Source organism: Trachemys scripta, chromosome 8 (assembly GCF_013100865.1).
Source record: "Trachemys scripta elegans isolate TJP31775 chromosome 8, CAS_Tse_1.0, whole genome shotgun sequence".
Taxonomy (NCBI): Eukaryota; Metazoa; Chordata; order Testudines; family Emydidae; genus Trachemys; species Trachemys scripta.
Genome location: NC_048305.1, coordinates 8,463,317 through 8,490,030, shown reverse-complemented (window position 1 = coordinate 8,490,030; position 26,714 = coordinate 8,463,317). Strand labels below are relative to the sequence as shown.

The 26,714-nt window shown below is 43.9% G+C and overlaps 1 protein-coding gene across 2 annotated transcripts in view; it reads right to left on the bottom strand.

The window, feature by feature from the left end:
- Positions 1 to 5,007: 5,007 nt before the first annotated feature.
- RASGEF1C (RasGEF domain family member 1C) overlaps positions 5,008 to 26,714 on the bottom strand; it is a 122,398-nt gene continuing 100,691 nt past the window's right edge. The window contains exons 10-15 of one of the 2 annotated variants that reach the window (XR_004646919.1): positions 25,337 to 25,432; positions 17,625 to 17,720; positions 14,165 to 14,288; positions 12,062 to 12,134; positions 10,771 to 11,590; positions 5,008 to 5,317 (exon numbers count right to left, since the gene is read on the bottom strand). Coding sequence is in view for 1 of the 2 variants with exons in the window: in XM_034779968.1 (XP_034635859.1) it covers positions 11,566 to 11,590; positions 12,062 to 12,134; positions 14,165 to 14,288; positions 17,625 to 17,720; positions 25,337 to 25,432 (414 nt within the window). In the remaining variant the exon portion in view is untranslated. Of the gene's footprint in view, positions 5,318 to 10,478; positions 11,591 to 12,061; positions 12,135 to 14,164; positions 14,289 to 17,624; positions 17,721 to 25,336; positions 25,433 to 26,714 lie in introns of those variants that run through there. The other variant, XM_034779968.1, reaches the window with a different exon arrangement.

Below are 26,714 nucleotides of genomic sequence, written 5' to 3'. Positions count from 1 at the left end.
CTGACCCCCTACTGCGAGGGGGGGAATGTTCTAGGTTATCATGGCATGTGTAAATTCAGGGAGATAACAGCAGTGATAAAGAAATAACATAGAACAGTTCAGCAAAGGGCTCAGAAGGATATGATTGAGGGTAATGGTCTCATGAATTATACTGATCACATTTCTGAAGGGGTAAAATTGTTTACAGAATTTCCAGCTGTAATACTATGGGACAGACTGTGGAAGGGGGAGAGAGATGGTGGCAGTGTTATCCAGCATCCCCAAAAGGGGCAGGTTGGAGGGGGACTGCCACCCCTTTTCTATTCTATATAGGTTCTTATACAGTTCATCAGTGTACTATCTTCCAGTAGCAACATGACTACACAATTCTCTTGTTATTTGTTCTCTCATCCCGCTCTGCACTCACTAGTTCTTTTGCTACTGTCTATGTCCCAGAGCCTTCAAAACCTTACTCACTAGAGAAGACAGTGGGACTTTTCACGAGTCAGAACTACTCAATAGAAAAAAAAATGGCACTGTTCACACAAGCAAGGGTCACTTGTGTGAATAAAGAACAGGAGTACTTCTGGCACCTTAGAGACTGACAAATTTATTAGGTGCCACAAGTACTCCTGTTCTTTTTGCGGATACAGACTAACATGGCTGCTACTCTGAAACCTGTCATTGTGTGAATAAGGATTTGCAAGATTTGGAGTCAGTGATATGACTCCAATGGGTAAGGACTACTCATATGAGCAAAAGCAATGATCAGCCTGCATGTTAAGTAGAAGTAGTACAATTAGAGAGGCAGTGTGATTCAGTGGAGAGGACACAGGATGGGACAGGCGACCGGACTTCTATGCCACTCACCTCCTGTGTGACTGGGCATGTCACTTTGCTTCTTCAGGGTTGACTCTTACTATAAATGCTTACCACATAGTAAGCATTTCAATAGGTACTACTGCAATGCAAATAACAATCATAATATAATGAAACATGGTCATATGAGGGAATTGTATATTAAATGACTGTGAAATCTTCAACCTTCATAGCACCTGTGAGTCAGAAGATGTTATGAGTCTGGGATTCATGTTTGTAGCAACATTTTCTTAAGCTCTGATAACTAGTAATCAAGACAATCAGTGTTTTGCTTTTATTGTGATGTACAGTGCAGTGCAATCTCATACCTACACAGGAAAAAATAAAACAGTGAAGTGGAGACCCCAGAAAAACTGCAGAAATTATGAGGCGTTTCTCAATTGACCTGTTTATTTGAAAACTGCCTGGTGCAATCAGGTTTGTCTGTCTTTTTTTAGAGGGACTTTAGAAGCAGAAAGAATTTGCTGTCTGTTCTGATGATCCAATTATCTAAGTCTCCTCCAAGAATAAAATTCCACATGCATAAAAAAACTGAACCAACACCACCAACAACATTTCATTGATTTTTTTTATTTGACACTCACATTACAAAATTTAGAAACCAGAGACAGTTCAGGCAAACTGTTAAAACACAGTATAAATTAGGTTTGTAATATATAAATTCTATACATAAGTAAATTAGCTTGAACATGACTGACAAAATGGGTCCATAACAATCTCACCACAGCTGTATAAAAAGGCATTGGAGTGGGGTGGATACTATAATCATGAATGTAGGTTAAGACATTTTCCACAAACAGCTATAAAGCGTACTGATGACCATGCTATTTTTGCAGTGTTTATGCAGGGTATAGTATGCACATTACCATGAAAATTATGTAAGGTCTATGTACAGTCACAAAATCATAATTCCTATTTAACAAAAGGTGTTGCTGGGATACCTATTTGACCTGAATATGAAGGAACTTGGGTTTAAAACAACAACAACAACAACAACAAACAAAGAAATAAATTCCAGGAAAAAACTCAGCTACTCAGTACCCGTGCTCAGGTGATCAGGAGACACTTGCATCTTTAATACCATATTTCTTTCAATGCCCAGTTTGGTTCTTGCTTTATAAAAAAAAATATCTATCACAACAGAGTGCCCAGTTTTCCAAGCACAGTTGCGCAGGGAGTTGTAGAGCAGACGGATAAAAACAGAGTTTTGATAACACCACTGGTAAAATTTGGTAGACATTTGGAATGTACAGTAATGCTTTTGAGTCCATATAGGAGCCAGCAGTAGCAGATGCTTTCAGATTTCATAAAACTTGCTAAAAGTGCAACAACTCTTAAATCGGATTTCTGTCCTATGCAGATTGAATGCTCATACTTTTTAAGATTCATGGCATAGATCCCAGTGTTCTGAACTCTGGACATTGATTTATTTTCCATAATTGTGACACCAGCAGTTTCACTCTTTTTTCCAGACTACCTCCTAGGGGAAGTTACTCATTGCACATGTCTGTGTAAGAATCATCTCTTTAAAAGCTTCCTTTAATTTAATAGCACTGAGCTTGTCCCTTTCACTGAATGTGAAGAGTTAATGAGGTAAGCAAAGAAATACTGAACTGTAACAAGTCATCCCAGTACAAGATCCAATACATCCAGGCCATAGAAATCTGAGAGAAAAGCAGACTGTAAACTTTAAGCAGGCTTGGTCTGCTATGAAAACACATAGGAGCCAGTATTCCTCAACTACCCAGGCTACACCCCCAAACTCAGACTTATCCACGGGTGCGTCAAACTCCAGAAAGCCATTATACGGTTAGTCATTCCAGGAAGACAGGAACATTAAAAGGTGCTCATTATAGGATTGACACAGTATTGGTCAGATACCGCTAGCTGATAGGGTTACAGTAATCTGGAAAGTACCAGTGCTCCAGTACTTTTTGTAGTGAACTGGGTTTAGATGGCAGGCCACGGTGCCTTGAAGCGAGGTTGGCTAGTTCAAATATTTGACTTACAGGATGTTTGAGCTTGTGAATCCAGAGTCTTCCCCCACTTCAGCAAGGCCTGGGAGCTTCACAGAAGTAGGAAGGTTTCCTGCTGCTGCAACAGTAGCCTGTGCTGGCTGTTTGATATAGCAGGCGATGCTCTGAAGGGAGACCTAACCCTGGTCTTTTGGGCTGAGGGCACTAGGGTATGATTACAGAGCCTGCTTATGCCACAGGAGGATACGAAACGTCTACTGAAGTTTTGGAAGAGCTGCTTGTTAGTCATAAGCCCTCCTCAACAGAGGCAAAGGCATCCAGGAGGAAGTTAGCAGCTTTTCTAGGCTCACCCAGATTTCTTCAATTTGCAGGGCAACAATCTGAGTCTGTCCACAATGGCAGAAGGGGAGCACAGATGGGAGTAAGACTGACTCAAACGGAATTCATGGTTGAGAGGAGCAGCCAGACAACAAGAAAAGTCCCGGCAGTTTTTAATTGGTCTGGCTATTTGCTTAGGGTGACCGTACGTCCCCTTTTGGCCGTAACAGTCCCTTTTTAAAGCCCTGTTCCAGCCGTCCTGACATTTTTTGACAAAAGTGGGCATTTGTCCTGTTTGCTCTTGCCAACTCATCAAGTTGGCAAGAGCAAACAGCCCTGTGCGGGGGGAAGGCAGGGCTCCAGCGGGGAGCAGGCAGGGCTTGAGCGAGCAGCGACGCCAGCCTCAGACTTTTGGGGGGGTAAAAGGGGGCAGGCATGGCTCGGGTGAGCAGCAACGCTAGCCCCAGCCTCGTGGGGAGAGGAGGGGAGGAGAGGGATGGGCAGGCAGGGCTCGGGCAAGCAGTGACCCCAGCCCCGTGCGGGGAGGGGGTCAATGTTCGGGCGAGCAGCTTGGGCCAGCCCTGTGTAGGGGGAGCGTGGGCTTGGGCTAGCCCCACGCAGTGTTCCATTTTCCCTTTGGGAAACATGGTCACCCTACTATTGCTTCACATTGAATCGAAAAGGTCCCCTTCCCAAAATATCTGTGTTTTATTGGAGACTAATACTCCTGAGATACTGGTCAGTAAAGTTATTGAGGATCATTGTTAAAGGCCAGTTTGCGCAGTGAGTAACACTCAAGTATTTATCTCACACTTGAATACTAATTCTCTCTGCTCCTGGGGAGGTGAGATACTTGAAAGTTCTGTTACATTTGTCCTACTTCAGCTGCCTAGAAAATGGAATCTATGTTTCACCAAAGCCTAATGCCATGTGCTCTCTGGTTTGCCCACCTCCAATGGTTCTATAAACTGGTTGTATGATGGCTTTTGGTGTATCCTTTTTTCATCCTCATGTTGGATGAAATCCATCCCGGTGCAGAGGACCACCCCAAGGCTTATGCACCACTTGAATCCCATTCTAGCCCTCATGCCGAGGATGCCAGGGAGAATTTCACCCACTGTCTGTTGGAAACTTACAAGAAAGTAACTGCTAAGAACCAGAGTGAGAGCCACTCGGCAGACTCACTTCTACTGCAAAATCCACCTTCTTTGCTGTAGCTATTCTTAAATATTAGTTATTGAATTAAATTAACTGAAAAGAAACAACAAAGCAGGAGTAGATTCATAGATTCATAGACTCTAGGACTGGAAGGGACCTCAAGAGGTCATCGAGTCCAGTCCCCTGCCCGCATGGCAGGACCAAATACTGTCTATCCAGGATGGTCTAGACATTTATCTAACGTACTCTTAAATATCTCCAGAGATGGAGATTCCACAACCTCCCTAGGCAATTTATTCCAGTGTTTAACCACCCTGACAGTTAGGAACTTTTTCCTAATGTCCAACCTAGACCTCCCTTGCTGCAGTTTAAGCCCATTGCTTCTTGTTCTATCCTTAGAGGCTAAGGTGAACAAGTTTTCTCCCTCCTCCTTATGACACCCTTTTAGATACCTGAAAACTGCTATCATGTCCCCTCTCAGTCTTCTCTTTTCCAAACTAAACAAACCCAATTCTTTCAGCCTTCCTTCATAGGTCATGTTCTCAAGACCTTTAATCATTCTTGTTGCTCTTCTCTGGACCCTTTCCAATTTCTCCACATCTTTCTTGAAATGCGGTGCCCAGAACTGGACACAATACTCCAGCTGAGGCCTAACCAGAGCAGAGTAGAGCGGAAGAATGACTTCTCGTGTCTTGCTCACAACACACCTGTTAATACATCCCAGAATCATGTTTGCTTTTTTAGCAACAGCATCACACTGTTGACTCATATATCAGCCCTTTTCAGTACCTGTAGGCCTACAGCCTGTCTCTCTGATGCCTTACACCTTGGGTAGTCATTTTCGCCTCTGCACACAGTGCATGCAAATCATTCCCCATCTGATCTGGTAGCCTCTGACACCCCTGTCACACAAGTGTAAATGACAATACAAGGGGCAATGCAGTGCAGACTCACACTCTTAAGTGTATTCAGTCCGTCGCGGACATTTTGAAATGCACATGAAGATGCTGGAGGAAGACACATTAAAAAAAAAAAAAAAGAATTAGTAGCTGGATGAGTGCTTTGTTTTTCATACAACAGTGAAATAAATAAATGCACAATTGAATATCAGCCTGCAAGAACGTTGCCATAAAAAAGGATAACTTGATTCCTGCTCCTTTCGCTCAGCTCGTGGCTTGGCTCTGTACAACGATGTTAACACCAGTATGGGAAAGAACTAGAAATATTGGGATACCACTTAAGGTGGTATAATTTCATCACAAAATACCCAAGTCTGACACAAAAGGCTTGGTACAGCTTTCACGTTTTGCTGCATACTCGTCTCTCTGCGTGTGCTTAGCTGCCACTGACATTAATGGGAGCTGTGTATGCTCAGATTTAAATAACCCCTTAGCGAGGGTTGACATTTCCATTCTGCAGCAACACAATGAAGTATGAAAGTTGGCAACACGACACCATCAAGGCATTTCTCGATTTTTAAAGTAGTTGTTTTGGCTTGCTGTTTAGAAGACATCACGGAAACTTGGACTAAAAATCTGTCTCTTAGACAAGCACAAAATTCTCCTCCATAGATTAAAATCCCCTCTACAACTTCCCAGTTCACAGAGTTTCCTCAGAATTATTCTACTGGGAGAGGAAATGTGATCTGCCTCCATGCAAAACTGCCAGGAGGGTCATCTCCTAAACCAGGGTATGTCCCAAGAACCAAATGGGTCTCAGGAAACCTAGAGAAACCAGGTCAGCTACATGGAGACCTATTGGGTCTGCACTGCTTCCTGGTCATGATCCGGGATCCTGGTTTTTCGTGATAAACTCCTCCAAATTCTCCAATAAAAAAAACCATAAAAATCCGTATTTTCCCATTAAAATGAAACGCTGCACTTTAGTTTCTCTAGCGACAATATATATGTATCAGTTGAACACAATGTTTTATTGAAATATAGTAGACCCCTCTTTAGCCGGGCCTCCATTATCTGTCTTTCTGTATTAACCGAACCACCAGCTACCCAGGGCTAACCACTTGAGCCCTGCTGCTGTCAGCCCTGGGTGGTTGGTGGATCAACTAACACAGAGAGCCAGATAATGAAGGTTCAGATAAATGGGATTCTACTGTATGTACATTTAAGATGCATTCAAAAATCAAGCAAAATGAGGGGGAGGCTGCACACATTGAATAAATGACAGTGGTACGTTCAGTAAAATGTCATTAATAGTTAATATACATATTTTTTCCCATAAAATGTAAAAACTAACGATTCTCTATAAAAATGCAAATTCGGTGTTTTTCTGGGGCAAACGGATTTCTAGGATCCCTGGTCATGATTCCATGCTTCCTTGCCAGCCATTGCCCTCACCACTGAGGGAGCAGGGAATTCCACTCAGCAGAGAATCCTCACATGGTTAAAGAAGGTTACTGACAAAGAGAGGGGTTGCTCCGGCACACTGGGTTACTTCCAGCCCATCCCTTCCTGACCTTGGAAGCCCAAATCCTCATACACACATGAAGGAACTTGAACAGGTACTATTGCAGGGGAGCAAGTATGCACTCTTTCCTCACCCTTCTTCCCAGACCCATGATCTGAGGCCCTAGGGCTCACAGAAGGAGGAGGGGATGACTAGACTCCAAGTTATGAAGATCAGTGTGCAGAGTTGTGATTGTAGGGTCACGGTTGCTCATGAGTGTTGGGCTTTAATTGCCTCTTTATAGGAAACAGCTCTCTGAAGCACTTTGCTTTCAAACCCCAAAACACTTAGGACCAAATTCTGCCTTTGGATGCATGTGGGAGGCATCATCTGATGTCAATGGAAGCTGCATGTCCTCAACCAAAGGCAGAATTAAAAAAAGCCATAAAAAGCACAAAAACGGGAGGAGCTTTTGGTCCAGTTTTAAACCAATGAGCATTGACCAATTGTCTTTTACCTTTTTCCTTCTTATTTCCTAAACCTGTCATGAGAAAAGAATCAGATCCAAAATCAAAGGGTTTTTGTCTTCCAATTAAAGATACTCCTTAGCCAGTATTGATAGCTTCTGCCAGTTTGAATAGAGAAAAAAGTTTTTAAAGCACAAAGGCCAAATTCTGATCTCAGATGTATAAATGAACTCAAGCCAATTTCAGCCCTAGTCTAAGCTGCTGTAACTCCAATGAAGTCAATGAAAGGTCACACGAAGGCCAAATTTTGACCTCTGGTAAGTACAACTGTGTATCCAAGGGCCAGGAGTGCTGCCAGCTTTTTTGCCGCACTAGGTGGCGGAAGGTCCCGCCCCTGAAATGCCGCCCCCGACAGAGGCGGCGGAAGGTCCCGCCCCCGAAATACCACTGACGACCGGGGCGGCCGAAGATCCGGCCGCCGCGGTCACAGCCCCCCAAATGTTAGTGCCCTAGGCGATCGCCTAGGTCGCCTAATGGGTTACGCCGGCCCTGCTGAGGGCAGCATCTGGTCCCAAGATAAGGGCCAATAACTACAACCATTCACCATTATAATTTCTTCTCTATCAATGATTTTCAACAGCAAAATGTCAAGTAATTGTAGGTCTGATCTAAAGTCTGTTGATATGAATAGGAATTTTTCCATTGGCACGTCATTGTGCTTTGGATGAGGCTTTACGTGAATTTAAAACAAAGTCATTCTAAGGCTAGATTGCATTATCTTTGTACTCCTTTTACAGTGATATGAATAGCAATAATATCACAATCATGGCTGACAAGTAACCTAGATATTCAATAATCTGAGCTCCATTCCAAATGGTTTACAATCATGAGCAAACCAGTGCCCATGTTTTAAAAAAGTATACAATCTATTTACAATAAAAACATTATAAAGGTACCAAGGGATGCGTTAAGGGATTGGACTGATTTTAAGTGTGTGATTCTCTTATCAGCAGATATTTTCAACTTGACAAACAAAATTTCTGCATTTTAAATTGCTTCTCAATTTGAAGTGCATCTTTATTGCTGCTCTGAACCAACTGTCCATTTTTAGCTAGGTAACATGATTGAAGCTGGTTTGGAATTTAGGGCATGATTTTGTGACATGCTAGCATCTTTTGCAAGATACTAAGCATTCTTATCACACTGACTTTGACACAAGCAAAAGCCTCTCAGTATGCCCTTTTGTTTTTCCTGGGCTCTACATAAGGCCGCAAAGTTGCAGGCCTGAGACCTTAGGAAGTAAAAGTATGACTTCTCCTATCACTGTAATTCATAGAATCATAGATTATTAGGGTTGGAAGGGACCTCAGGAGACAGGGCCGGCTCTAGGATTTTTGCCGCCCCAAGCAGAAACAATTTTGGCCGCCCCCCACCCCGTTTTTTTCTTACCCCACCTCTGGCCCCGCCTCAGCTCCGCCCCTTCCCCAAATCCCCAGCCCTACCTCCTCCCTCCAGGCTCTCAAGCCTAGGAGGGAGGGAGAGAGGGAGGGGGAGAGAAGCGGCACGACGCGGCCACTTGGAGTCTCCCCCTCCTTCCCACGCTCTCAAACCTGGGAGGGAGGGGGAGCAGCGGCGCGCAAATCAGCTGTTTCGCGCGCCGCAGCCACTCGGGATCTCCCCCTCCCTCCCAGGTTTGAGAGCCTGGGAGGGAGGGGAAGCAGCGGCGCGCGAATCAGCTGTTTTGCGTGCCGCAGCTGCTCGGGATCTCCCCCTCCCTCCTAGGTTTGAGAGCCTGGGAGGGAGGGCAAGTAGCTGTCATTTCTAAATTTTGGTTTGTAAAATACACTTCTCTGACTACTTTTGCACTCGTATACAAAAAACCTATTAACAGCATCAAAACAACACTGGTTCCCAGGCTGAAAGGATTCTGCATCCTCGCTGCAGTTAGCCGGTTTGGGCAAAAGCTTGAGTAAACAGAGGAACACTACAGCAAACTCAATCTCTGACAGACAAAAGGAAAGGGAGAACCCTGGTCCCTCCACTGAGAATGCCCTGCCTCTGGCCCATACGTATTCAGATCCAGGAACTATTGGAAAAGTAGCCCAGCCAACGCCAAACCTCATGACAGAGCATAGGGAGAGCGGTGATCTCTCAGGTGGCCATGACCAATACCCTACAGGCCTTTAATAGATCAAAATCAACACCCTGAATTGCACCCCAGAAGCCAGTGTAGCATTATGGGAATAAGAGCAGTATATACCCTATGGATAACAATTGAAACAGGCAGTTGCATCCTATACCAGATGAAGCTTCTGAGTGGTTCAAGGGTAGCCCAATGAGGGAGCACCTTGCAACAACGCACTCAGGTACAGGTTACTATGGCGAGGACTGCAGTGCGAAGCAATGGCTATAACTGTCCGGCTAAAGCCAGACACAGACGAGTTTCTAATGAGCCTTGGTTTTTTGTTTTTTTTAAACCCAGCAGTAGTTCTGATAAGTTATGCACATGATTCTTCGCTCATTACTGAAGGAAAGTTACCATTGACTTCAATGTAGAACCGAGCTCTTTATGTTGGTCAGGAAAAAAAAAAGACATGGCCAGTTAAAGTGCCAACCCTGAGCCTGTAATTAAAGGAGGAGTTGAGTATAATGTGGCATTTTTTATTTCTGTTATGCTTTTGCATGGGTCTTTTTTCAAACCTGACCCCTGCTCACAAACAGTACCATGGGTCTGCTCATGGGAGTGAAATAGGGACAGTCTTCTAGTTTGCTTTGCTCTAGTTTTAGAGTTCTGTTTTGCACCCCGTATAAGCCCAATTCATTTTTAGTCATTTAATGTTTATATTACTGTAGCACCCTGATTTCTGCAAACACAAAGGTAGATGCGGTCCCCACTCCAAACAGCACATCATCTCCAAGGAAGGAAAGTGGGGAGCACGGTTCAGCACATAAAAAGTCAGAATAAAAATGGGGTGTTGCTAAGTCTTTACTCTAGCGCAGTGGTTCTCAAACTAGGGCCGCCGCTTGTTCAGGGAAAGCCCCTGGCGGGCCGGGCCGGTTTGTTTACCTGCCGCGTCCGCAGGTTCGACCGATCGCAGCTCCCACTGGCCGCGGTTCGCCGCTCCAGGCCAATGGGTGCTGCGGGAAGCAGCGCGGGCCAAGGGATGTGCTGGCCGCCCTTCCTGCAGCTCCCATTGGCCTGGAGCGGCGAACCGCAGCCAGTGAGAGTTGCGATTGGCCGAACCTGCGGACGCGACAGGTAAACAAACTGACCCGGCCCGCCAGGGGCTTTCCCTGAACAAGCGGCGGCCCTAGTTTGAGAACCACTGCTCGAGTGCATTGGTACATAGAGTGATAACTCTTCATCTCTCAAATGCACTGTTGATCCACAAATCTAGGCTGCTCTTCCTCCTCCGCCCCGCTCCCTGTGTCCCAATATCGTGTTGCACTGGAACCAAAGCTGAAGTGAGGAGACAAAACAAACCCAATGAGTTTCCTCACACAATCACCTTCTATCACTTGTCAATAAGGTAAGGCGCCTTAAAAACACCTCTCTCAGCATTAACAGAATTAGGGAATAGATTACATACTTTAAACAGCGGTAAGTAGGACTCAGAGCCATTTGCTTCCCACAGCTTTCAGTGTAAGCAGGACATCTGAATTTTGTCTCATCTTCAGCTCACGCCCCAAAGAAGTCTGCCAAGATTCACAGTAAGAAAGGCAAGAACAATTGGAGAAAGAAGAAATAACCAATGTTCACAGTTCAAATCATTCTATGTAAAAATTCTTGGGAGTTTGCATGAATTTTCATGCTGATGTGGTTTACATGAGTTTTTATCCACGGGCAGCTTATCTCTGCTGAAGTCAGTGCATTGTTCAACAAGGCAGGAGGCTGCTGATGTAAAATAAAATCCTTCTTTCCTTCCTCAGCAATTAACCAGATTGCTGCTGCATTTGACAGAATTTGATTTGACAATACTCAAAGGATTTGGCGAGCTGCTGTTTGAAGCACCTGCTTCTGAAATGTGCACACTGCGTCTTTAGTTTTCCAGTGAAGACCATTCTCTGTTGCAGCACCATGACTCTCCTTGCTCTTGTTTTGTTTCCCTCTGAGACAAGGTTACAGTGATACTGACATAGTTTTGGTATGGCCACAAATAAGCTGTTGTCCTTCCTCTCTTGAGTAATTAGAAAAGCATAATTGTGCATACTGTAAGTCAATTCTGTTAATTTCAATGGATGAATCCAGTTCATCACATTAATCAGTCCAAAAATAAAAAGGAAGAAAAAGGAAAACTAAATCCCAAATAGGCATCTTTGGAATCAGTAGTGCAAAATATTTTTGCTGATTTTTTTTTCTTGTCGTACTGCAATAATCTGAGTCTTCAAGTCTTTCCCAAAATAGTAGACCTGCAAATTTGGAACATTATAATGATGAAGATGGAACAAAGAAGCATGCATAATCAGTGCTTTTGGCTTTTGGCTCATTCAGTATTATTTGTGAGGCTTTATTTTCATTTACACTAAAGCCCGTTTACATTGGTCCGGCAGTATAAAAGAGCCATAAAGTGGATATAAATGACCCTCTGGCAGTGTTTTACATCTACTCCCAGGCACCTTTACACAGCCAGAGCGGTGTAAATAAAAACAGGGCACTTTTTATTTACAATGTATAATTTATATTAGGACCATTGTTTTATCAGTCCAGTTACAGCTTTGCAGACTGGAGCCTTAAGCTGAGAACACCTTCAGCACAATCAACAAGACAACATTTTTGATGCCAGTTCCATTAAGAAATTTTCAAACTTCAGTCAAGTTTAATTCTTGACTATCAATGTAGTGCATGTATTGTAATTATGGTTTTGTAAACTGAACTCTTACCTCAAGGATTTCCATCTCTCTTTTTCAATTTGGTTCTCCGGACTTTCACTTTCATAGGAAGCCAGATACAAACCTAATAAAAAATTGTTAGTCAAATATCATTACAAACCACAAATCCCTTTGCCTCCCCAAACTACAGTCATTCCCTGTGAGTTTTGCTGGTACATGTTATCTTCCTCATCTGTTGTCACTACTGTCCCACACAATAAAAAGAACGTTTTTAAAAATTCAAGGGCGGTGAAGTGCCTAACTCTCACCAAAAGCCCGGGGTGCCAAAATCCCATTTGTGCCTTTGAAAACCTGCCCCCAATGCATTATCAAAAAGTAAAAAATCAAGGATTGACAGCTGAAGAGACAAATCTCCAGTCTTCTACATTAAATTAAGTTCACATCATTTAACACTGAATTTAATCCCCCCGCCTCCCCACATTTTCATCTGCAACCTCTTCAAATTCCTTAAGAGACAAGGCATGTTAAACAAATAGCACACTAGGTAAGAATGAAAGTCCAGCAGCCAGAGTGAGAAAACGCCATGCAGAAATGACACTCTCATGACAAACATAATCGTATAAACTGATCTAAGTTAATAATGCTTTTTTTTGAAGAACCCTGAACTACAGGATCCATTTTATAGTGCAAAAATAAGGGTACGCATTAAAGATTCCATCTGTGTGAGCTGTTAGTGCATTACCATCTAGCTTGCTTTATGGACTTTTATAAGTAGGTCATAATTTGTATTCATGGACACTTTTGCATTACACTCATTAGTTATGCTTTATTCTGTAATGCCACAGTCACCTTTGTATTTTATTCTGTGATATAATTCAGTAACGTTTTAATATTCAAGAGTTAGCCCACTATTACTCTGTATTGTGGCACGGAGAGCTTATTTGTTTTATTTGACCCGTCAGCGCTGTCTCTCTTTTACTCATGGCGGGTCTTTCTGCACTGCGCTTTACCTTTGGCAGTAGGGGAGGCCAGCTGTAGCCTGGCTTCTACTGAGGGCATCTCATGAAGCCGGCATGAATATGACCCTTTATGTGGGGGAGAGGGTCTGCAAGCAATTAGGGAATTGAGGTCACCATACAGCCTGAAAACAGCCCTTTTGAGATATCTACAACCCCCACTCCCCTACACATAGTACCCTAAGCACCACCTGAAGCCCCCATTCCCTCTCCTTTCCATACATATTGCTTTAATCACTTTAATTATTCCTTTTTGGCAGTCATTCCTCTTGGGATTGGAGCTTAATTTTCCTAGCTGTATTTTGACTTCTGATGTGGCCTATGAAGTAACAACTGTCTGGTGTGATTAACTTGGATGGCTGTAGAAAACTGCCCATAGAATCAAAAGGAAAAATAAACCCAAATGCAGCCTAGCTTATGGGAATGTAGCTGCTGTCACTTGATATGTCTGACATGATGTAACAGGATGCGACTGAAATAATCCCGTACGAAATTAAACTGTGTGACAAGCTAGACCCCAAATAGGAGGGGGGAAGAAAGGGGATGGGGAACACAGATGGGACAGGGACTAATTTCAGAACAGGAATCGGATCATATTTTAAAGTAATTACTATGGAAGATTTGTCCTAAAATACTTTAAAAAAATAATAAAATAAAGTGTTTCCTCATTGGAGTGAGGGACGTGAGTTGGACTCCCATAGCCTGGGGCTTTGGAGAACTTCTGATTGGAGAGCTGAAATTGTTGACTGGTAGGGAAAGGTAGCCCTGACCTCAGTCCCAGAACTGCTTTTGGCTAGAGGGTGACTGACATTCATGATCGTCCCTGTTGTGGTTGCATAGCCTCATTCCTTGGTTAGAGATGCAGTACCATCGCGGCGACTTACTACAGGATGCCTGGCGGAGACGTGGTGGAAAAGTGGCACAACAATGACTTAATGGGCCAGATGGTCATTTTCACAGTAGCACGCTGGATAGAGTGGTGATGAGCAAGTTAAGAGGCAGGAAGGCTAGAAAGGAGCAGTTTACAGTGGTCAAAGTGAGAGATCACCAGAGCACGAAAAAGGGTTTTATCAGTGGTGATGGAGAAACAGTCACATTTATATTATTTTGAATGGTTAAATATTTAGGGATTTCTTACCATCCTCAGTAAAGATGGGGGCTGTATGCAAGTAGTGGATGATGTTATGGTCTTGTTCAAATGGGCATTCCACTTGCTTCCATGTTATAAACTCGCCTACTTGTTTAGCCAGTTCCAGGAATTTCTGCAAATATTATAAAGTCCATTTAGTACAAGAACATCACATCACTGAAAGGATCACATCTGGGCAGAGGCTGCAGATATCCTAATGCAAACTGCATGGATATGCATTTGCAAAGGAACCCCATGAAATTCAGAAGGGAGCATTTTCTCAATAAGACTTCCCCTTGGTTTCCATACTGTGCTGAAAGGGGAAGAAGCAGGGCTGGGGTATCCTACATTCCATCTCCACATGAAATCCTGCTCTACTCTCAAGTAGAAATAAACAGTTTACCATTTCCATGCATAGGGTTTGCTCAAGAACGGATGGCATAAAACTCAGTGCCATTCTGGGATGTGTCCCAAGTTTATTACATCTCAGCGTTTAGAATACAGCTTTGTACAAAATGCTTTACAGGAATATATCATATAATATTCATGCAATATATGATAGACGTGACAAATGCATTGTATCAAAAGTGGCGTGTGTGAGATGATGTAAAGTAGACCTCCCACCCCTTACACCTGTTCCACCAAGGCACAAGGATGCCTACGGTGTTCTGAGTTAAGCTGTGTCTACATTGCAAGCCAGGAGTGTAATCCCCCTGCGTGCATTCACATCCTCACAGACGCTCGAGGAGAGCTAATGTAGCTGCGAAGGCATGGGCAGTGGCCAAGTACAAACACTTCTGAAAACGGTGGGTATGTACTCAGCACAGCTTAGCCACGCTACCATGGCTACGCTACTCTCTATACTTGTGCTAGCCCTCACAAGCTACTGTATGTGTTTGCGAGCAGGGGGGTCACATCACTACCTTGTAGTGAAGAGAGAGGCCCTCTTACAGTCTGGCTCTAACTTACAACACCTTAAGCACCACTCGACACTCACAAGCAACAGGCCTGGTTCACTGTGTGGTGAAAGCCTTCTGCCACAATGCCTCTAAGGAAGGCAGAAACTTAGAGTAGCAAGCAAAAGAGAAAAGATGTTTTCAGATGAGATTCAGAGAGTACTTGAGAGTTGATGGAGCAAATTTTCTTCTTATTTATACAAGGGCAATTGTACAGAAGCTGCTTCATTTCTGCATTTTCACAGAAGTTCAAGAATACAGCGGGGTGATGCATAAGGCAATATTAAAAAGTGGAATGCGTGCACATTGCATTCAGCATCCTGTCACATTAGTGCAACAGCACCCTCTAGTGTATGGACTCAGAATTACTCAACTATTTATCTGCAGCGTAGTTGTAGCTGTGTTGGTCCCATGATATAGAGTGAGGTAATATCTTTTACTGGACCAACTTCTGTTGGTGGGAAAGACAAGCTTTCAAGCCAAACAGAGCACTTCAAGTCTGGGAAAGGAACTCTGTGTCATAGCAAAATGGACTGAACAGAGACACTGGATTTATGCCTTACTACAACTAAACCCCTCTTCTTGTTTTATGACTGCAGAGGTGTTTTGGGGCTATTCTATCTTAAATGGTCCCTTACAATATGTGCTAACTACTTATGCTGAACAATCTGGTCCACCTTGTATTTAGCTGTGATCCTGGGAGTTCCTTATTACCTCACCCACCTTGGCTCTCAAGTTAACTATTTGTGACTATTACCATCTGGTGTCTGGCCTACAGAGAGGACATGTCTTTCTACTGTGTATAATGGTGGTTAATGCAAATTCTCCTGTTGTGTAATCAGTAAAGGCTTCCAAGCAGAAGACCATGAGTTTTACTCCCAGGCCAAATGTGTGTGATTTACCTGATTAACATGGTGACTATAGATGAGGCCTTATAGAGTTCAAGCTGTATTCTTACATTTACATAACGTTTTCAATTGGTTGACAGCATTGTAACAGGGTATGCCACCTCCCAAGCTCCCCTTTGTGGCCTGAGGTTGTGGTGCAGGCCCCTGCCTCAGTTTCCCCCTCTTCAAAGGGCTCCTTAAATACACTCCACACAGGCTTTTTGTGGCAAAGCCACTCCTCCTTGGGTCTGGGTTTATTAACATAAAATAAAACTCCAAGTCCCAAGTTAAAGTCTAACAAAAGAGCACACACACGAAAGTTTAATCCTGGGGTGATTCGGCACTGATGCGGGGGTGCAGAATTCATATGGCCTGCAGTTTTCTGTGCCCCCACAGGCAAAAAAAATCTGCCGGGAGATACGTGCCTCTTCCCCGATAGCCCAGGCAGCACGTCAATTCCAGCATGCCTGGAGCAGCCTCAGAGACGGGGGAGGGGAGGGGGCTGGGCGTGCGTGCCTGTGTGGTCATCGTTGGGGAGGCAGGGCTGAGTATACGTGTGCACCAACAAGCGAGAGAGAGAGAGAGAGACACTCTCTGTCCACCTGGCTACTGCAGCTCATTGGCTTGTCAGGGTAGGGCTTTTTATTATGCATGAGGCAGGCTAGAGGCACAAATAAAATTTCTCTTCCGACTCCCAGGCCTTCCTACCAGGGGTAGGGTTGCCGATTTTGGTTGGATGTATTCCTGGAGGTTTCATCACATGATATAATCTTTAATTAAAGATTCATCTTTAATTCCTGGAGACTCCACGACAATCCTAGAGGGTTGGCAACCTGAACCAGGAGCCTCTCCTGCTTTGGCAGGCCACTCCCAGGCCCTACCTGGCTGGAGTCTTCTCCTTCTTACACCCATGGAGTCTGTTCTCTCTGGCTCTCAGCCTTCTTCAGCCCTCTGGCTCTGGCTTCCAAGTCCAAACCCTGCTCCCTGGTCCAGGGTGTCCTGCGGGAGATTCCTGCTCACAGCAGCTCCTGTGTACTCTTGGCCCCAGCTTCCTCTGATTGTCTCTTAAACACCCACTGATCCCTGCCCAGGTGTGCCTACTTCATAACTATGGGCGTCTGGCCCCAGGCCTCTATCCCTTAAGGGGGCAAGCCACCCTGTTAAAACCTGCTTTGGCAAATCTCCCTCTTTTTAACCTATCAAATGAGAAAACGCTACAGTACTTGTACACAAAAGTATCAGGCATTGTACACGGCCTTGCTTATCTATGAATATATGATAAATATACTTCTCCTTTGTCTTTGAAAAATTCCCCTTTCCTTCCAGGCTGTTTGTATAATCAATTATGCTGCTGATACCAGCTAACCCACAGGACACAAGTTAGGATCTGCCACTCATTTGGCATTAGAAACTCCTTGGTTTTTTGATCTCTGAATGGAATGTTTTTCTCTAAATATATGAATTCTTTTTAAGGGAATTCTGGGATTGGTTTGACCTTCAAGGAGGGTCACACAAGGTCATCCCTTTTGTAGGATCTAGTCTTTGTCGGACTGCACTGAAACGTGTGCAAATGGTCTCAGATAGTGCTATCAGGATGGAGTAGATAAAGACATTTGCAGATCTTACTTCAAAGTTGACGTGCCCATTCGGAAGGCGATTAGCACATCCTTCGTTCAAAAAGTAAATGTCTTTGATCAATAGGCTGAAGAAAGGGATCACAATCTGTGAAGGGAATGACACAACGATTATCTTTGTGGCTCCGTATTTTCACTGCAGGAAAGAAAAGTTCAGTCAGAAGGGGGGAAAAAAGATTAACTTCCCAATGTACTGTTCTATTATAAAGCAATACAGTGATAGAGAAGCACCAGGGAAGGAGGGTACAAAGGTATTTTCAATGATTTGGGGGATGGTTGCACCATTGAAATGAACAATCTGTGGGCACTATGGGCAAAAAATGAAGCAATAATTACAACTAGTCTCCGATTCCTTCTTAATATTTCAGTGGCATCACTTTCCTGAGCAAAGATAAGACTCTTGTCTACAGAGTTGTTTTATAAGCCAAAGGATTCACTGACAACAATTTAAAGATAGCCAGGAGCCAAAGAATACAATGAGGATGGAGAACCCTTGCTACAGATGCAGTTATGCTAACAATCACACCAAAATAAACAAACATGGAAGAATAAAATCTTGTGACTCAGGGTGTGTCTCTGCATGGAGTTATTCTCCTGAATAATTCCAGGTGCGGACACTCTTATTTCAGAGTAAGAGTGCCACGTCCCTGTGTAGATAAGCCCAAAAGGGGCCAAAACTCTAATCTGAAAAGCAGACGTTCTAATGACTCAGACAAAACAGGGTGATTTACACTGAACCTTTGGTAAAATGCTTTGCGACTAATGACACAGGGCCAGGTCTTCAGATGGCTTAGATCAGTATCGCTCCACTGACTTCCAATGGAGTAATGTGGATTTACATTGGCTGAGGATGTGATCCACAACCAGCAAAATTAGGGCTTCCACTTTACTTCTCCTGATTGGAGAAAAGTAGCGTTTAGACCAGTGGTTCTCAACCGGGGGTACATGTACCCTGGGGCTACACAGAGGTCTTCCAGACGATACATCAACTCATCTAGATATTTGCCTAGTTTTACAACAGGCTACATAAAAAGCACTAGTGAAGTCAGTACAAACTAAATTTTCATACCGACAATGACTTGTTTATACTGCTCTATATACTATTCACTGAAATGTAAGTACAATATTTATATTCTGTGGTAAAAATGAGAAAGTCAGCAATTTTTCAGTAATATTGTGCTGTGACACATTTGTATTTTTATGTCAGATTTTGTAAGCAAGTCGTTTTCAAGTGAGGTGAAACTTGGGTGTACACAAGAAAAAAAATCAGACTCCGGCATGGTAGTCTGGAAAGGTTGAGAGCCACTGGTTTAGCCCATAATCTGTCATGGACTCTGGGTGCAACACTAATTCATCCTAAAGACGCTGGTATGGAAAGCTATAGACTACAAGGCAAAAGGACTGGTCTGGCACGAATTTTATCAAGGCCATGTGGAAAAAGGAGGCAGTGAAGAGAGTTGGAGAAAGAAAGGTGTTTATTTTATTCCTGGTTTGGTGGAAATGAAGATGAAAAGTCAGAGACACTCCTGCGAAGGCTCAGTAAGGGCTATCTAGGGAATACTGAAATTAAACGCTTGGTACACCAAGAAATGTTGGTAGTAATCAGAGAGGCCTTTGAGCACTCAAAACAAGCACTGGGGTCATCTGGGGCAAACTGGAAGACACACTCAGAACCAAAGCCTTCCCTCTAACCAATATGATACACTATCATCTAGCTTTATTTTGTATAGTAGGGGCTTAATTCCACTTTAGTGTAAATCTTCTGAACTCAGTGGAGTTAGGTTACGGAAGAATTTGGCCTTACAAATTCTAAAGTTGGATTTAGGAATAGGGGCCTGAAGCCTTGAGCATCCTGGTATGGTTATAGACTACAGTGGGCCTATCTCAAGGTGGGGTAAGGAGCTCTCATGACACCAGGGCCAAACCCAAATGCTGAGAGCTATGGGGCAGAACAGCCAGTGACGGAGCATCTTTTCAGCAAGGACATCAGTACCAGAGACCACGATTGTGTCTTCACTCTTGTTGTGCGGGTGGGCCATACTAGAGAAAGGCCACTCAAAGGGCTTGGTCCAGTGAGTCAGTACTAACCTTGTGAGCATCTTTGTAGTGGCCACATCTGCAATTTAAGTAGCTCAGTATGGGCTTGATCCCCGTGAATGAACATAAGAACGCGCCATGTGGGTTTCAGTATCCAAGTGGATCTACTGGCCAATTAGTAAATGAGCTGAACTATATCTTAAGTGAAAGTATAATAGCTTTGAGGAAATGCAAGGCTATGGGAATTGATGACAATGAAGCAATCATTTAGCTAAGTATTATTCAGTCTCAGACTGAACAGCAGCTGAAGTGGTATCTGAAGTGGAACTAGGGTAGAAAGTCACCAGTGATTTTCCAGTCTACAGCCTTCACAATGTACCAATAGGGAGTGCAAGCACTTGATAGATACTAAAAGGGAAATGTAAGCAAGGACTCCCAAAACCAGAATGCTGCTCTTGTTATAAAAACAGAAACCACTTTCTGGTCCAACTGAGGTCTTGCATCGAGTGAGCTGATGAAGGGATGCGTTCCCGCGAGTTTCTTTCTGTGAAGGTTATTGAGGATTTCTTGAATGTAAATGTAGTGCTCCCAAAAGAAGGCCAGATTGGTCTCCCTGGAGACTCCAGTACTATATCGAATCATAGAATGGATACAGTATGGGAAAGGGCACACTGAAAACTCCAACACATTGGACCTGATCCTACGAAGTGCCAATCAATGGCGAGTTGACAGTGCTTTTAGGATTGGTCCCATGGCTGGCTAATGAACCTGAAGCCTTCCCTACAGGGAGCAGTCCTGAGGGAAAGAGTTATTCAGTCTAGGGCAAGTCTGCTGAGGATACCACTTCATGACAGTTGTGACAGTCTTTTTGTGATGTGGAAACGTGTCCACTAGAAATTGAAGTGAGTCACCATCCAGAAGTGACCGAGATCACTAGTTCTCTTCACATAGGATTTTAATGGTTGCTCAAAGACCGAAACCCCCCAATAAATGTCCCCAATAAGAGTATATCACCCTGTGTGTTTTAGTTTCAGAATCTCTGTACTGAAAGCAGATACACTAGAGAGTTATATTTGTAAGGCGGGCTATTATCCAGCCACTTAACTAGCACAGACCTTGGGCTAGAGCCAGAAATTCACATTTCATTCCCTTTTGATTCCCCCCAAACCATCCAATCCACCCACACGCCCACAGACAGAGAGAAAGACAATCGCTTCCTTCAGAAGGAACCAAGTTAATGAAATCAGACAAGCACTTCTCTGTGGTATCAGATAGCAACAACGTACACAGCATTACGCTGTACCGAGTCCAACATTTCAAAGCAATTTAGACAAACATCATTAACGCAAAACGGTGATTCCCTGTGGAATGACTTAACTCTGGGGAGGACACAGGTCAGCTGACTGCATACATGAAAGCGGAGTTAATTTCGCACAAACATGCTCCTTTGAACTCTGCACAGAATACAAACCCGTTATTGTCACGTGATCTGTCCCTCTGCCCTGTGGGGAGCTTATTTCTACTAACTCTGAAATTAGCCACTGTCTCGTGTCACGGCTTGAAGGGCCGCATTAGCATACATTTATTTAAAGCCTACTCATTCCTAAGCAAATCCAAAATACTCTAAATAAACCATTTATGCAGGGAGAAGATAGCTGGGTCAATGTAACAAGAGACTCTGGGCTAACTTCCAGGTTGAGCCTCCATGGGTGCGCTGAGAGGATGGAAGCAATAGGGAGCAGGAAGCACCTTTCCCTCACTACACACATACGAGAGCCAGGCAAATGCTGACACTAGCACGTCCTGAAAGCAAGGTAAGGGGCGATGCCAGCATGCCGGATGGTGCTAGCACCAAAGGGCCCTGGTTAGTTGGGCTGGAGGCTGGGCAGCGTCCATGCCTTCAGCAGTAGAGTGCCTCCCCCAACCACGGCCAAGCTGCATTCCATCTCACTCCCACCTCACTCCATTGGGCCCTCTAGCGTCACTTCTGTCTAACTACGTGGAGGAGACAAGAGAAGAAAAATACAGTGCTAAAAAAAAGAAAAAGCACGGCACCGATGGAGTCTGGGGAGCCGCACGTTCAGTTCTTGGCCCCGCCACAAGCTTCCGGTGCGACCTTGGGCAAGTCGCTTCGCCTTTGTGTGCCTCCATTCCCCACCCATAAAATGAGGATAATAGCATTGCCCCACCTCCCCGGGGTGTTGTGAGGAGAAATACATTAAAGGCTGTGAGGTGCTCAGATACTCTGGTTCTGGGGGCCAAAGACATACCTAAGACAGACAGAACAGCCAAAGATATACCATACACCTAGGTAAAGTCACAGGGAGACGCTAGAGAGCCATCCCATGCACTGATCGCAAAGCAGAAACAAGTGAAAATGCCAGACAATTGGAAACCACTCCAAACAAGGCAGAATCCATGGTAGCCTATCCCAGCAGGCAGTGGGTCACTATCCCTTTCACAGTGGTTTTATTTATCTTTGGCACCAATGACACGGAGAACACAATGACCTGGAAAAACAGTAAGCACGGCCCAGATCCTGCCTCATCTTGCAAACTTGTGCTTCTGTATTACAAGGGTGCAGGAGGCAGCCACACGCATACCATAGCTGGGCAGTGCTCCTATCTACCATTCCCTAGCAAGCTAGCTGGAGGACTGGCTAACATGGGGTATGGTCTGAATGTGCCCTGGACCTCCTGCTCAGCTGCTATTGCTGTTTCCACAGGGCCGGTTAGCAAGGACAGGATTTTGCCTCACATTTTCAAAGCTGCAACAGAAAAAAATTAGTGGCCAGGCCCGTCAATAGTAGCTGCTGCCCCACGTCATGTTCTTTGCGGCTCATTTCTGCTTTTTGCCAGCGCTCTTTTGGAATGCACGGCACATCAAGTATGCACTTGATCGTGAGCAGCCCATGTGGCTGCTCAGACATCCTGAGTATCTGCAAGTCAAATCAGGCATTCAATTAAGGTTCTAAGTTATTCATCTCAAATGCTCAGCTCTGAAAATCTACCCTCTGACTTAGTGTCAACCTTTCATTCATCACTTGACATTCAGCAAAGAATGAGGCTACAAACTAAATCCCAAACTCAACAGATCATGTAACTCAAAGTCCAGATTGTAGGGATTTTATTATTTCTTAAATCATTCCCAGAATTAATGTTTTTTAGACAACTAATCCAATGCAAAGGTGTCTAGGTAGGACCACATCCTGGATAAGGCAATGAGACCATTTGTATAAAGAAGGCAAATAAGATACAGTGGATAATGTAGGAATCGGTGACAATAAAAGGGAGAAAAGAGGATTATTGATGATTGGCTTGTATATGGACTCAGCTCATCCTGTCCAACCCCAGGTGACGTGGTCAGAGCAGACATCGCTCTTCTCTCTGAATACCTCCACTGGCTTCTCCTCCAATGCATCAATCTCTGTTGCTTTGCCTTTAAGACCCTTCCCCAGCGAGCCCCACATTGTCTATCAAACCTACTAACGTATCAAACTGTCAACTCCCTGTCTTCTCTCTCCCAGTGATGCCACTCTCTTGTCCCCTTGTCCCTCCGTCTCCTCTGCGCTTTCTCCCATGCCATCCGCTATTCATCGGACAAACTGTCCATCAAAATTCATAAACCTTTCCTTCTTAAACCCTCCTCAAAATCTCTCTGCACCCTGATGCCTGGACCTATTTATCTAGGAACACTTTGGCTATTGACGTTGTTTATCATTTTTTGCCCACTGCTCCTGAACAGAGGTTCTATACACAGCCTAGAGCAGTAAACATACTTATTCTGCAAGTGATTGGGGAAAAACATTATAAACATAGTCCAATTTGAAAACAAATTGGTTTCTGCGGTTCCAAGAGATGAGCTTTGCTAAAAGACTGACAGAAAACCCTATAACACTTTCCATGGGCTGCGATCACATTCTGCTGAATTTTATCCAATGCCAATACAACAAAATACCTTGACCAGGTACCTCGCTTATAACAAGCAATGAAATTAGGAAGATCTGGGGTCTAAATTTGTGCTGTGACATATCTGGGATTTTAATGTACCCAGCAATGATAAGCCACTGAGCCTTATGCATGAACATTTTCTTAGGCTAATATGTTATGTGCACAAAGAAAATAGAAGGTGGGTTTTTTCCTCAACTAATATAGATTCCTATCAATCTACTAACCTCGTGGTGCTTGGTCTTAACTTGGCATAGATAGGGATGTGGTGGAGAATTTCCACAGGAATTAAGGTAAAGTAATAAAACAGCAGGCTTGAATATATATGATTGTTACCAGAGGAATAGATTGCATAAGCATCTCAAAATGTCAGGTTCTAGATGAAGCATGTGTGAGCTTGTTCAAGGAATTTCTCTACTCTTCATTAATATCCAATTCATCAGCTCATCCCACAGCAGGGTATTGCTTTTCAGAACAACTCTGCATATTTCCCTTACAACAATGGCAGCCTGTGGACCAGATTCCGACCTCATTTCAGGGTAAACCTTGTGCGACTCCACTGGCGTCAGTGCAGTTACATCAGATTTGCACAGATGTGAGATCGGAATGTAGCCCAGTTCCTCTAGCAATGAATATTCAATTTCACATTATGCTTATGAATGCAGCATCTGCTTCGCTGCACCCAGAGAGTTTCTCTCTATTTATAACAATGTGCTATCACAACATTTTTTAAAAACTGTTTTTAACAAAATAAAAATTAGAGTGAATGGGGAAAAACAAAGAAAACCAGAAGAAATGCAATGGAGCTCATAACACTCATAACAGATATAATCATAGCTGAAAAGAGGTGATAAGAAGAAAATAATTCTGAAATCACAATGCACTCATATTTAATTATCTTCAAGTTTCATTCACTCACAAACAAGGAATGTGTTATTCAAATGCATCTTCCTCTGGCAAATGCACATTGAGCATTAAAAACTTGGCGGGATTCTCTTTGATTCAGTTTGATTTAAAATTTGGGAAACCTTCCATCCTTTTTTTTTCAGCACAGGAAATCTGGTCTTCGATACCAGGGGGCAGCTCTCACTTAGTGCAGTGGGAGCCACAAGTACTCCTGTTCTTTTTGAGTTAAATCTGGGTATCTGAGGGTAGAATTAGGCCCCAGGTTTGCTGTAAGTGTCAGACTTGCCAACAGTGCTTTGGGCAAGTCAGGGTCACCTACTGTTAACTAAGTGCCATTCAGTCATCTCTGAGTAGCAGCACCTTTTGCTCACCGTCTCAAGTCAGCCACTACACAAGACTGGCTTGTCTACACAGGGAAACTGACTGGTATAGCTAGAGCAGAATAACTATTGCACTGTAGCTGCACAGGTATAACTCCCCCACGTGGACCCTTTATTCTGGAATAGTTAATGCCACTTCAAAGCTGGTCAGTTTCCCTCTGCAGACAAGCCCTAAGTGAATTTTCAAGGGATGTGGAGATGTATGTAATGATCAGGCAGGAGGGGCAGCAAAAGACCTATGGACCACTGCAGATTCACGTAAGTACTATTTTGAGGTTTGAAGTGGGATTTAAGTGGTACATAAGACTTGTGCTGGTGGTGATGGTGGGGTTCACCCGAAGTGCATACTGCAAATTCCAGTGATTCACCACCAGCTTTAATCATCCCCCATCCATTCAGAAATAAACAAGACCACAAGACGGGGACAGACCTACCTTCTCCCTGTTGCTGTGTGCAGTGAGGGATCGGTGGGCAGCCCCTCGCAACGCAGTTCTGTAGTTATAAAAATTACCAGTAGGATCCATCTGATGCTAGGTGCAAAATGAGACAATTTCCGTGTATTTGATCAGAAAGGACTTGGATTCTTTTTTCTCATCAGAATTTAAAACCAAGTTGCAGTAATGGAGATCTGAATATGTACGGTCTAGGGATGGACAACTCATCGTCATTTTCTTGTCACATTTATCTGGCTTAATGTTTATTTATCAAGGCATCCAGACGTGATTTTAGATTAATAGAGATCATCATAATGTGGCAGTGTGGGAGAACTCAGCTAGCACTGAATGAACTCCCCAAATCCAGTCAGTCCATTCGGTAGGGGCTCAGCGTAAAACCTGAGATGGATTCTCTAAGGACAGTCTTTCCTTGGTTGTTCCAAAGTCCTGGGCAGAGGCCACACCTATATCCTCAGGAGATACATAATTCTACCTAATTCCCTATAAGTGCTGGCCATGGAAACAGCTAAAAACCTACATGTATAGATTGTGGTTGTTTGTATCTTTGATTTTTATATTAAAATCAGCACAATTTTATTTGAACAAGGTGGCATATATGGGGTAGATATCACAGCATCATTGTACATATTATATAGCTATCAGGCCAAATTCTTGCTTCCCAATGGAAAAAAAATGATGAATGTCTGAATAGGTGGTGCAAAATTATGCACCGTTTATCTTAGGCTAAATCTGGCTGGCATCAGGGTGAATCCCCTGCAGTAATGCGCTGGCACGTCTCCATAGAACAGTGTAACAGCCCCCCACAAAAGCTACGTGTCCCTATGGGCCTTGCTTTTGCCACCTCTGAGGTGGAGTGATTCGCTTGGGTGCCGTACACAGAGCATTACGGCACTATTGTGCAGTGGGAGTTTTGCCACGGACTTCACTGAGCGCAAGAGCAGGCTCATGAATGATCCTTTATAGAGGAGTTCATGCCGATTACACCCACTTTTTGGCACATTCCATTCACGCCACCCTACTCTGCCCTGGTGAGTGGAGGCAGAATTCAGATGCTCCAGCTGCTCTCTGCATGATAGTTGTTTTACACCTTCTGTTGGTACATTTCTGCTCGCACGTGCCTCTCCAGAGAGATTTTGAACCCTAGTCTATGAAGATCCTCTCCTTCAGAGGTTCTCAACCTTTTTCTTTCGGAGGCCCCCCCAAACTCCACGGACCACCTGTGCCACAATAACTGGTTTTCTGCATATAAAAGCCAGGGCCAGCATTAAGGGGTAGCAAGCAGGCCAATTGCCCTGGGCCCCATGCCACAGGGGGCCCTGTGAAGCTAAGTTGCTCATGGACCACGCTTCCGCCTCAG